We start from the raw sequence: 13344 nt of genomic DNA, 5'->3' as shown, positions 1-13344 counted from the left end.
ATCACGTGGTGGCTCTTGTGGTTTAGGCCTAGGGCGCAGCGCCCTGTGTATTCGCTCTACCACTATTCCCGCCGCTCTCTCTGGCTCAAGCATCGTGGCAAACAGCTCCCGCGCCACTGTCGGCAAGGCCTCCGCTGCAATCGACTCAGGTAGGCCGCGAATGCGTATGTTGCGCCGGCGACTCCGGTTCTCCTGATCTTCCAGCTTCAGGAAGGCATCATTCAATAGGGCCTTGTGAGATGCTAGCACCTCTGACGCTTTACCCTCATAGGTCGTGATGGCTTCTTGCGTGCTTTCTAGCATGACCACTCTCTGGCCTAGGTGCTTCATATCATCTTTGATGTCTGCCAAATCTTGTTTGAGAGGCGTAAGGGCAGATTCAAGAACCCGGCGAAGGGTCCGTTCTGACAGAGGCGGATCTCTGGGCCTTCTGTCTGAAATATCAGAGCCGCTGCCCGCATCAGAAAGTTCTCCTGCGTCGGAGTCATGAGCAATAGACGCCGCCATATTGGCGCCTTTCTGCGCGGCAACTCTCGGCGTTTTCCGGAGAAACTTCTCCATCTCTGGTTGTTTGGGGTGCCGTGGGGTCGACTCTAAGCTTCCTCTGATCTTATCCTTGCCAGGCTTCCCCATAATAAGGCAAATTATAGGCTTATATAGGGCAAATGAGCCGGAATGCTGGAGGAGCTCAAGCTCGTGCGGCCATTCAGCAGCGTGGCTCGGCTCCGCCCCCTATAGTAGTTATATTCTTGTACATAGGAGCAGTATTATAGTAGTTATATTCTTGTACATAGGAGCAGTATTATAGTAGTTATATTCTTGTACATAGGGGCAGTATTATAGTAGTTATATTCTTGTACATAGGGGCAGTATTATAGTAGTTATATTCCTGTACATAGGAGCAGTATTATAGTAGTTATATTCTTGTACATAGGAGTCAGTATTATAGTAGTTATATTCTTGTACATAGGGGCAGTATTATAGTAGTTATATATTTGTACATAGGAGCAGTATTATAGTAATTATATTCTTGTACATAGGGAGGCGGTATTATAGTAGTTATATTCTTGTACATAGGAGGCAGTATTATAGTAGTTATATTCTTGTACATAGGAGCAGTATTATAATAGTTATATTCTTGTACATAGGGGACAGTATTATAGTAGTTATATTCTTGTACATAGGAGAAGTATTATAGTTACATTCTTGTACATAGGAGCAGTATTATAGTAGTTACATTCTTGTACATAGGAGGCAGTATTATAGTAGTTATATTCTTGCACATAGGAGGCAGTATTATAGTAGTTATATTCTTGCACATAGGAGCAGTATTATAGTAGTTATATTCTTGTACATAGGAGCAGTATTATAGTAGTTATATTCTTGCACATAGGAGGCAGTATTATAGTAGTTATATTCTTGTACATAAGAGCACTATTATATTAGTTATATTCTTGTACAAAAGGAGGCAGTATCATAGTAGTTATATTGTTGTACATAGGAGGCGGTATTATAGTAGTTATATTCTTGTACATAGGAGCAGTATTATAGTAGTTATATTCTTGTACATAGGAGCAGTATTATAGTAGTTATATTCTTGTACATAGGAGCAGTATTATAGTAGTTATATTCTTGTACATAGGAGGCAGTATTCTAGAAGTTATATTCTTGTACATAGGAGGCAGTATTATAGTAGTTATATTCTTGTACATAGGAGCAGTATTATAGTAGTTACATTCTTGTACATAGGAGGAAGTATTATAGTAGTTATATTCTTGTACATAGGAGCAGTATTATAGTAGTTATATTCTTGTACATAGGAGCAGTATTATAGTAGTTATATTCTTGTACATAGGAGCAGTATTATAGTAGTTATATTCTTGTACATAGGAGGCAGTATTATAGTAGTTATATTCTTGTACATAGGAGGCAGTATTATAGTAGTTATATTCTTGTACATAGGAGGCAGTATTATAGTAGTTATATTCTTGTACATAGGAGCAGTATTATAGTAGTTATATTCTTGTACATAGAAATATTATAGTAGTTATATTCTTGTACATAGGAGCAGTATTATAGTAGTTATATTCCTGTACATAGGGGCAGTATTATAGTAGTTATATCTTTGTACATAGGAGCAGTATTATAGTAATTATATTCTTGTACATAGGGAGGCAGTATTATAGTAGTTATACTCTTGTACATAGGGAGGCAGTATCATAGTAGTTATATTCTTGTACATAGGAGGCAGTATTATAGTAGTTATATTCTTGTACATAGGAGCAGTATTATAGTAGTTATATTCTTGTACATAGGAGGCAGTATTATAGTAGTTATATTCTTGTACATAGGAGGCAGTATTATAGTAGTTATATTCTTGTACATAGGAGCAGTATTATAGTAGTTATATTCTTGTACATAGGAGCAGTATTATAGTAGTTATATTCTTGTACATAGGAGGCAGTATTATAGTAGTTATATTCTTGTACATAGGAGGCAGTATTATAGTAGTTATATTCTTGTACATAGGAGGCAGTATTATAGTAGTTATATTTTTGTACATAGGAGCAGTATTATAGTAGTTATATTCTTGTACATAGGAGCAGTAATATAGTAGTTATATTCGTGTACATAGGAGGCAGTATTATAGTGGTTATATTCTTGTACATAGGAGGCAGTATTATAGTAGTTATATTCTTGTACATAGGAGGCAGTATTATAGTAGTTATATTCTTGTACATAGGAGGCAGTATTATAGTAGTTATATTCTTGTACATAGGAGGCAGTATTGTAGTGGTTTTACTATGGAAGTGTTAAAAAAAAAAAAAGTTTGTTCTTCACGTTGGACTTCTTGTGGTGTTATTAATTGGTTTTAACTATCGTGTGACTTAATGTCACTAAATATTTTCCTTGTTTTTCCTGCTGTTTTGCTGGAGAGTATAAATAATTCATAAGCCTGTGAAGTAGCCCAGGCCTTATCGGACATTACATGGAACAACAAGAGGTTAATCATTGTGGTAGCAGCAGAGCTTTGTCTTTCTCATCCCCTTGTAAACCTCGTTGCGCCGTGTTCTTGTTAAGCACCATGGCCATCTACATGTTCTCTCACTGAGGGACAATAAATCTGTGGGTTGCCCCATGAGTTCATTGAAGAGAAAAGTGTCTTTGTGGCAATTTAGATATTATTCTCTGTTCTGCCTGTCACATGAACATACGGCCAAAGATTTGACAAGCAAATATATGACCTTGCTGTGAACCACGAGACGAATAAAAGAGGCTATTGGATTTCTGAGATAATAACGATGAAACCATTAAACAAATACATTTGGTGCTCCGTAATAGACTCAGCGCCGGAGAAAATAGCCGCACTCGGGTGAATTAATTACTTTTCTCTTTTTATTTTCTTGCTCGTTTTTCACTAACATTTAACTGTGAGGTCTCTGGAAGAGGTCTGACGGGAATGAAAATATCTATTTTCCAATCAATGCCCATTATTGCATATTCCAAGATGAACCCCTTCATAGCTATAGAGGTGTAGAAACCATCTAGGCTTACTGAGTTGGTTACTGATGTGCAGAGGTTCTGATTGCATCTCAAGGTGTCATAGGATGGAATATCAAACATTTTGGGTAGCCATGCAAACGAAAGTGTCACATTGCTATTCCTGAATACGTCACATAGGCCCGATTGCTGTTTTTAGAGTGAGATGTGAGGCCAAGGTGAAAATTCGGTTACGATTTTGGAGAAGACCTCTGGTGCAAGGCTCCTATGGCCAGAGGAACGGTACTGACATCAACCCATGGGTTGGAGAATTGGCACTTGGGTCATGGAAAGCTCACAGTAGGAGTAACAAACATCAGACCCTTCTGTACTGAGAGGCAAATCTGCACCGTAAATGTAGAACCATTCTAAAGGTTTTTCTGGCCTAATTGGAAAATTTATGGCTGGTAGCTTTGCGTTGAGAAAAGAAAGCTGAAACCTCACTATTCTTTCCAGATGCCCGCTGTTTCAGCAGCTCAGCTCATGGCGGTCCGTGCCAGACTGAAAGTGACGGGAGCCCACATTCTTGATCACTGTACCTCTGCAGCCAGTCAGTGGCCTCAGCTTTCACGTGTGTAAGTCACTGCACTGGAACGGAAGGTGTCTGAAAAAGTAAGTTTTTTTTTTTTTATTAGGATTTGTCCACCACCAGGGGTGGATTGGCCATAGACCCAACAGGGAAATTTTCCGGTGGGCCGATGCCTAGTAAGGCCACCCAAGCCCTCCTCACGGCCGCCACGCACCTGGCGAGCAGCCACAGGTTCCCTCCTGAATTCAACTGTATCGACATCCTCTGGACAGCGATACAGTTCAATGCTGTGACGCAGGTGGCAGTACGTTGTTCTGCACTATGGTATTTCTGGCCCTGCCTACTTCTGTTGGCCCTGCCTAATTATTTTGCCTTCTGTCATTTTGGACCCACCAGCAATATGGCGCCACGTTTAGTTTTTTTTCCAGGGCCACTTTTAGTTCTCAGTCCCCCTGTAACCACCACCTCTCTTCTCTGCATGGCATTGGGCACACATGGACCTGTGCATGTAGCCTTAGAGTATGTGTTTTGCAGTCCGCAAAAAAAAAAAAAAAACTGATTCCATCCGTTTTTTTTTTTTTTTTTGCGGATCCTTTGTAACAATGCCTAAAACTGACAAGAATAGGACATGTTCTATTTTTTTTGCGGGGCTACAGAACGGACATACTGATGCGGACAGCGCAGCGGACAACACACATTTTTTGCGGACCCATTGAAATGAATGGGTCCGCATCCTATCCGCAAAAAAAAAAAAACGGAACGGACACAGAAGCAAACAACGTTCGTGTGCATGTAGCCTAAATGGCAAACTAACCTATCACGAAATTTTGGGATTTTAGGCTACTTTCACACTTTTTGCTGGATCCGGCAGGGTTTGGCAAAACCGCTTCCGTTACTGATAACACAACTGTCTGCATCTGTTTTGAACGGATTCGGTTGTATTATCTGTAATGTAGCCAAGACGGATCCGTCATGAACTCCATTGAAAGTCAATAGGGGACGTATCCGGTTTCTATTGTGTTAGAGAAAACGGATCCGTCCACATTGACTTGCATTGCGGGTCATGCTCCGCTCCGCATCCCAGGACGGAAAGCAAACTACAACATGTTGCGATTTGCTCTCCGGTATGGGAACACAACTAAATGGAACGGAATACATTTTGGAGCACTCCGTTCTGTTCAGTTCAGTTCATTTTTGTCCCCATTGACAATGAATGTGGACAAACAGAAGCGTTTTTTTTTCCGGTATTGAGATCCTATGACGGAACTCGATATCGGAAAACTTAAACACTAGTGTGAAAGTAGCCTTAGGGGGAATCCGCACCTGGGGAAACCCATACAGACGGTGACCTTGTTCAGATTTGAACCCTAGACAACAGTAATGCAAGGCAACATTGAACCCCTGTGCAGCCATTACTATACACCGTGTTACAAAATCCTCGCGGGACCACTCAGTATCTCCGAGCTTGTTTTACCTCCCATTTTATAGACAGATTTCCTCTCGGATGATCAGCTGCTTTTAGTAGGATTTATCTGCTGCACAATTTCCAAGGAGAGATTTGTCTCTCTTATAATGCAGCTTTTAAGAGAAGTAAAATCCCAGGAGAAAAGATCAATGAGCAGCGCTCAGCTCGCTGACAAATGGCTGCTCAGCCAACAAAACGCAAACGCTGGAGAAACCCCCCCCCCGTCATAGGATTAAGCTTCTGGAGATTTCTAGAAAATGCCTCGAAGGCATCATAACCCCTGTCTGTGTTATAGTAATAGGGAGTAGTTTTAGCTTTTGTCATAGGTGCTTTACTACTGTATCTGAATGTATATTTCTCGGCATCTGCACCCTACGCAGTTCTGCTGTGTGCAATGGGGTTGTCAGCAGAATGTAACGGAGCTGTTCCTGCCAAGCCCGGTTATGATTAGTGTTGAGCGAAACGAAGCCAAAGTGACTTCAATCCGAATTTCAGGAAAAATATCCTCGCAGCCTATGGCAACAATTATTTTTTTTTCCTGAAATGGTGAAAAAAAACAATAAGGCGTGTTGTTTTTTTTTTTTTTTTTAAACCGGATTAATCCCTAAAAGGCCTTAATTTTAATATCAGATGCCAAGAACAGTGATGAACACAGCATCTGAGTGGTTCTAGCCCTACATACAATGGAATGCACTTTGTGACAAAACAATTCGGCACGAATCGAATTCCTTTGTGAAATTCGGCAAAGCAGCCAAATCGAATTTTTCATAACTTTGTTTATCACTAGTTACGACCACCCTGAAATACATCAGCGGTGGACGTGCTTGCACACTATAGAAAAAAGCACCAGCCTCTGTGCTCTCCCACGGTCCCGGCCATCAGAGAGGTCGGCACTTTTTCCTACAGTGTGCTAGCACAGCCACCGCTGATGGATTGAAGGGTGGTTGTAACTGTTTGGACTCACTGACTCCCGAGCTATCTTCTCCGGAATTCTGGTCCCCACATGTATTTGCCTCCGAAATATGCCATTGTGTAGGCAAATCTGTCACCCGTAGTATCCCATGTAATAGACTACATATACTGCCTCAAATGAGGCCAAAAGGACACCCTTTTGTTCTCCATGGGGACTTAAGGAGATGGTTAACATATCTTCCAGGAACTTTTCCGACATATAGTACTGTTCAAAAGTTTTAGGCACATTTGGAAAGAATGCTTCTAAAATAGGATTGTTAATAGTTTATTTTTATCGATTATCATAATGCAAAGTGAATGAAGAAAAAGGAAATCTAAATCTGATAAATATTTGGTGTGAACACCCTTTGCCTTTAACAGCACCAATTCTTCTAGATATACTTGCATACAGTTTTAGAAGGACCTTGGTAGAAAGGTTGTTCCAAACATCTTGGAGAACTAACCACACATCTTCTGTGGATGTAGGTTTTCTCAAATCCTTCTGTCTCTTTATGTAATCCCAGACAGACTCGATGATATTGAGATCAGGATTCTACCGCACTTTTCCTTGACCAAACACTGTGTCTACAGTTGACCATTGAATCAACATCTTCTAGTTTGTCTGGGATTACATGAAACAGAAGGATCTGAGCAGGCCTATATTAACAGAAGATCTGTGGTTAGACCTCCAAGATGTCTGCAACATCCTTCCTGCCGAGTTCCTTCAAAAACTGTGTACAAGTGTACCTAGAAGATCTAATGCTGTTTTGAGGGCAAACGGCGGTCACACCAAATATTGATCATATATCGATTCCTCTTTTTTTCATTCATTTTGCATTTTGTTAATTAATTAAAAAAATATTAACACTTCTATTTTTTAAGGCATTCTTACATTGCAGCATTTTTCCCACACCTGCCTGACTTTTGAAGAGTACAGTGTACACACCCTAAAAGATGATTGAACATTTTACCCAAACACAACAAACTTTAATTGCTAATTAGATGAGTATAAATTACTACCTAACCAAACAGTATAGCCCCTGGATATTCAGTGTCAAGAACATCCATGGTTCTTCAGTACATGGGAACTCAATGTCGGGTGACACCTCCTCGACAATCAAAGACATTCTTAAATGGTTGCACGTTCCTCAAGCAGTTGTAACCACCCATTTGTATAAAGGAAACTAATTCTGGGGCAGAAAATCTGCTGGAAGTGGTTGCATTAAGAATTAACATGAAGGAACACGACATTGAGTCATACTCAATGAGCAGTATTGCTGATTGAGTATATACTGTACCTATTGTGTTTCCCTGGAATTCATGTTGACCTTGAATTAGGTGGAAGAGAGTGATTAAACCTTGATAGAGGAAACATCCTAAAAAGGGACTGGGCTGTAAATATTGGCAAGGTTGTCTCCTCGCTGTAGGACCTCTCTTTGGTGACCATACAGGGAGTGCAGAATTATTAGGCAAATGAGTATTTTGACCACATCATCCTCTTTATGCATGTTGTCTTACTCCAAGCTGTATAGGCTCGAAAGCCTACTACCAATTAAGCATATTAGGTGATGTGCATCTCTGTAATGAGAAGGGGTGTGGTCTAATGACATCAACACCCTATATTAGGTGTGCATAATTATTAGGCAACTTCCTTTCCTTTGGCAAAATGGGTCAAAAGAAGGACTTGACAGGCTCAGAAAAGTCAAAAATAGTGAGATATCTTGCAGAGGGATGCAGCACTCTTAAAATTGCAAAGCTTCTGAAGCATGATCATCGAACAATCAAGCGTTTCATTTAAAATAGTCAACAGGGTCGCAAGAAGCGTGTGGAAAAACCAAGGCGCAAAATAACTGCCCATGAACTGAGAAAAGTCAAGCGTGCAGCTGCCAAGATGCCACTTGCCACCAGTTTGGCCATATTTCAGAGCTGCAACATCACTGGAGTGCCCAAAAGCACAAGGTGTGCAATACTCAGAGACATGGCCAAGGTAAGAAAGGCTGAAAGACGACCACCACTGAACAAGACACACAAGCTGAAACGTCAAGACTGGGCCAAGAAATATCTCAAGACTGATTTTTCTAAGGTTTTATGGACTGATGAAATGAGAGTGAGTCTTGATGGGCCAGATGGATGGGCCCGTGGCTGGATTGGTAAAGGGCAGAGAGCTCCAGTTCGACTCAGACGCCAGCAAGGTGGAGGTGGAGTACTGGTTTGGGCTGGTATTATCAAAGATGAGCTTGTGGGGCCTTTTCGGGTTGAGGATGGAGTCAAGCTCAACTCCCAGTCCTACTGCCAGTTTCTGGAAGACACCTTCTTCAAGCAGTGGTACAGGAAGAAGTCTGCATCCTTCAAGAAAAACATGATTTTCATGCAGGACAATGCTCCATCACACGCGTCCAAGTACTCCACAGCGTGGCTGGCAAGAAAGGGTATAAAAGAAGAAAATCTAATGACATGGCCTCCTTGTTCACCTGATCTGAACCCCATTGAGAACCTGTGGTCCATCATCAAATGTGAGATTTACAAGGAGGGAAAACAGTACACCTCTCTGAACAGTGTCTGGGAGGCTGTGGTTGCTGCTGCACGCAATGTTGATGGTGAACATAATCAAAACACTGACAGAATCCATGGATGGCAGGCTTTTGAGTGTCCTTGCAAAGAAAGGTGGCTATATTGGTCACTGATTTGTTTTTGTTTTGTTTTTGAATGTCAGAAATGTATATTTGTGAATGTTGAGATGTTATATTGGTTTCACTGGTAAAAATAAATAATTGAAATGGGTATATATTTGTTTTTTGTTAAGTTGCCTAATAATTATGCACAGTAAAAGTCACCTGCACACACAGATATCCCCCTAAAATAGCTAAAACTAAAAACAAACTAAAAACTACTTCCAAAAATATTCAGCTTTGATATTAATGAGTTTTTTGGGTTCATTGAGAACATGGTTGTTGTTCAATAATAAAATTAATCCTCAAAAATACAACTTGCCTAATAATTCTGCACTCCCTGTATTGACCTACTGGAAATTTGTGAGAATTTTTTTTTCTGTGAGCCTTTTGGTGGTTATGAGTTTAAGGATGACCTGAGCCGAATTTTAAGCTTCATGACATTAAAATGAATCCCAGTGGAGCATGGAACCCACTTCTCCATGGTGGTGTCAACATGTCCCTGGTATGGAAGGAGATGTTTTACTAAGATGAGCAAATGGTTATGATTTCATTTTATTTCCAAATAAGCTCTTGTTACTATCATTTGAAGAAAAATGGTGAGGAGAAGATCTGAGAACTCTTCTAGTAATCATGGCAGATGGGAAACACTACAGTTTGAGATGAACTTGTAGTGTGTTTTTTATTTTGTTAGTTTGAGAACCCTATGATCTGTTAGGGTATATGGATCTAATAGAAGGAGATCCCCCATTTGGGACACCCCTTTATGAGCCACAGCAAAATGCTGTTACAAGGAGCAGCTCTTGTTCTGAAAGCCCTAGGTATTCCGTACCGTTTCTTAAGGACCCCTCAATCTTTTCTTCTAGTGATTGCAGCTGTTTGTTTGGGGGTGTCTTACCCATCTGATCCCCAAGGATTTAGATGCTGGTTTGAACAGATAAAAATAAATAAAAAATCTTAGATTTACATTACTGTTCAGATGCTGTTTCCTGTAGTACTGTAATCCAGTTCTCCATTTGTGACCTGACTTTATGCAGCATTATGCCAGGAAACAGCGGGTCACCCGTATCTGGGAGGTCACAACTTCTCAATTCCGTGTATTTGTATCCTAAGGGTCCAAACGTGTTTCCTAAAAATGAGGTTAGACTCGCCTGCTCAGAGCCATTCATGGTTTACGCCTGGGTCTTGACAGGACACAAGCTTTAATTTAGTTTACACGTGTAGAAGTGCCGCCTGGACACCGAAGACACGTCAGCAGAAATGACGAGATGCATTAATGTAATATGTATTTGGCCATTCTTCTTGGGTGTATGAGCTAACCGATTCCTAAATGTCCAATGCGTTTTAGAGTTCTCTAAACTGGACAATGCAGCCGCCTTGACATTCAATAGGGGACCATGTACTACATGACCATGGAAGTCCTCCTAAGCGGGAGATGCTCTTTGTAGTAGTTCTCTGCTCAATAGTTGTATGTGGGGTTCCAAGAGGTGGACACTTTCGTGACATGTTAGGTTGAAAGCGTAAACTAAATTTTAGTATCTTGCTGAAGTGACACTGTGACTACAAACAGGTTTGAGCACATGAGAAACTTTTGGAATTTATCCGCACTGCCCAATGCATGGTGTCAATTCTGCATTTCCCACAATGCACATCATCAGTATTGGCATATTACAATTAGGGATGAGTGAATCGACTTGTGATGAAACATCCGAAGTCGATTCGCTCATCCCTAATTCCAATCAAGATGCAGCAATGTATGACTGCAAGTGGACGGTCACATTGGACATCTTTTAGATTTATACATTATTATAGTGTTTAAATCGTGGAGGTATGCATCTAAACACCCCACAGAGGTCCAGGCCATTGAGATGTAGGTGGTTGTTTTGCATGGCGACCACACTGAGGAGCTGGAAGCCATGTATTTCCCTGACTGACAATAAAACAGATAGGTGAAGGTGATAAATGTTCAGTTGGTGGGGGTCTGACCGCTAACTGCTAGAAAGGGAGACTCTGGTTCCCCCCACTGCAGTAGAGCTTTGACTAGGACATCTGAGGGCATGCTTGACTACTGCTGCTGCAGTTTGGTCGAGGTCCCAAAAGTCCAACCCCCAATAATCCTAACATATATCAGCTATCCATTGGTTAGGTTTTAAAAATATATATATATTTTTTATTTTTTTTACTGAAATGCATCTCTCAGCAGGATCAACCCCGTTAAACCAGGCAGAAGCCTGGTGATTAAAACCATACTATCCTTGAGCTGATCTCTTGCTTCATTATGGAGAAATCCTTCTAGCCACTCTAACTTCCCTGCTTGCTTTGCAACCCTGGAACACTTGATAGCCAGGGGCAGCTATCAGACGCACCATCTCACCTATCCCTGTAATCTCATACCTACAGTACATCCTCGGCACATGCATAGTAGTTCTCATATTCCTCGGTCGGCTGCACAGGGCTTAGGCAAGATGAAGCTTGTGTTGCCTGTCGCTGTCAGTCAAGTGTAGGGGGGCGTCCAGAAGTGCAGAGCGGAGGAGCTAAGGTGCACTGAGTGGCTAGGGTCGGCTCTTGGTGCATTTAAGCCCCGATTTGCTTGTTCTATAAAAGAAGATGATCGTTAGTTGGTTATTGCAATGATCTACCGCCACACCTGAATTTTAAAGTTTCAAGTGCTCCCCTTGCTATCCACTTACTGCTGCACATTATTTCTGGAGGATGCAGGTGTACAGTGACACTTCTGTTCGCTCACTTACCAAGCCCCTCAGTAATACTGCCGTTCTTTTGAAATCCATTGCAACAAATGGAACGATGCTAATTAGCTCCAACTCTCTCCATGTCAAAGTTGCGCTCTCCACTCCATTAGTTACTCTCAGATCCTATTGTGCCATCCAGATGTTCAAAGCTTCTCTACTTATCCCGGCACAAGTGTCTCCCTCAAGTAGTTCTGGGACTTGAAAGAGAGCAAGAGGCTACGGCGTGTGCTCTAATGGCCTCATCCCTCTCATGTTCAGAATTATGGGCCCATCGTAGGTAAATCTGTATCCATGATCGGTGGAAACTGGGCTCCTTCACATCTCTGTAATGGCAACGTTGTTACCGATGATTATTTTCTGTAACTAAAGAGATTGTATAAAGGTTCTGCAAAAGTTTGGGCGCCGTAATGTACAGAAAACATGGAAATTTAGGGTCTTTTTGAATGTGTTCCATAGGAAGTCCCTTCTTACTTGCCTTCAAAATTCAGTTCCTTCTGGTATATTTTGTGGCATCCACTTTACAGACTCCATGCACACGACTGTATGTGTTTTGCGGTATGCGAGCTGTCCACATTTTATTTGTGGACCTATTGTTTTCTGTGGGTCCGTGGTCATCATTTTCTGCCTATTTTTTTTGGTAGAACGAACATACGGATGCAGATAGAAAAATGCAGACCCGTTGAAGCCAATGGGTCAGCAAAAAAAAGCCGATGCAACACGGACCGCATCTGTATTTTGCGGAACAAAGACCGCGGATCCACAAATGGATGCAGTCCATGTGTCGTCTGCCTTTTATTTGCAGATGCATTGTTTTCAGTGGGTCAGTGGTCCGCATTTTGTAGACAGTTTTTTTTGCAGAACGGACAAACGGATGATCCTTATGTCCATTGCGCATAAAGATAGAAGATGTCCTACCCTCCCCAAAATGTGGACCATGGGTTCAGGGATTTCAGTGCGAATGCAACACGGATAGAATCCATGTCTTGCGGATCCACAATTAACAGACCGCAGTTTACATACAGTCGTGTGCATGAGGCCTTAGAGAGATTCTTAGGTTGTCTTGCACGTACAGAAAGCAGAAATCTGGGGAGCTGTCCACTCTGGTCACCAGTGGTGCCACTGGTTGGAGAAGACCCAATGGAATATAATGAAGGTAGTCTTTATTGACTTGAGTCCTCATGAGACTTTTCCTTTCTTTGGTTTTCAGAGACATTCCTATGCCGTTAGTAAGCTCTGGGGTGGAACATGGTAACCTTCGAGAGTTGGCATTAGCCCGAATGAAAGATCTTGGCACAGAGGTAAGTAGACTACTTTGTGATGGAAAAACCGAAGTCCCTGGCCACCATGAGGCCAGATAATTCTTGTTACCATCTTAGAAGTTTGTTATTGATCAGAAGATGTTCTCCAGATTGGAAGCAATTTCTGAGACTGGGCATTCAG

At 41.4% G+C, this 13344-nt stretch overlaps 1 protein-coding gene across 1 annotated transcript in view; it reads left to right on the top strand.

Moving 5' to 3' along the window:
• ELP3 (elongator acetyltransferase complex subunit 3) overlaps positions 1-13344 on the top strand; it is a 154493-nt gene that overhangs the window by 83454 nt on the left and 57695 nt on the right. Inside the window, exon 11 of the mRNA XM_040427150.1 lies at positions 13112-13202. Within this exon, the coding sequence (XP_040283084.1) occupies positions 13112-13202 (91 nt within the window). The remainder of the gene's footprint in view (positions 1-13111; positions 13203-13344) is intronic.

This window comes from Bufo bufo, chromosome 4 (genome assembly GCF_905171765.1).
Source record: "Bufo bufo chromosome 4, aBufBuf1.1, whole genome shotgun sequence".
NCBI lineage: Eukaryota > Metazoa > Chordata > Amphibia > Anura > Bufonidae > Bufo > Bufo bufo.
The sequence above is the reverse complement of the archived record's forward strand: the minus strand, read 5'-3'. Positions and strand labels throughout refer to the sequence as shown.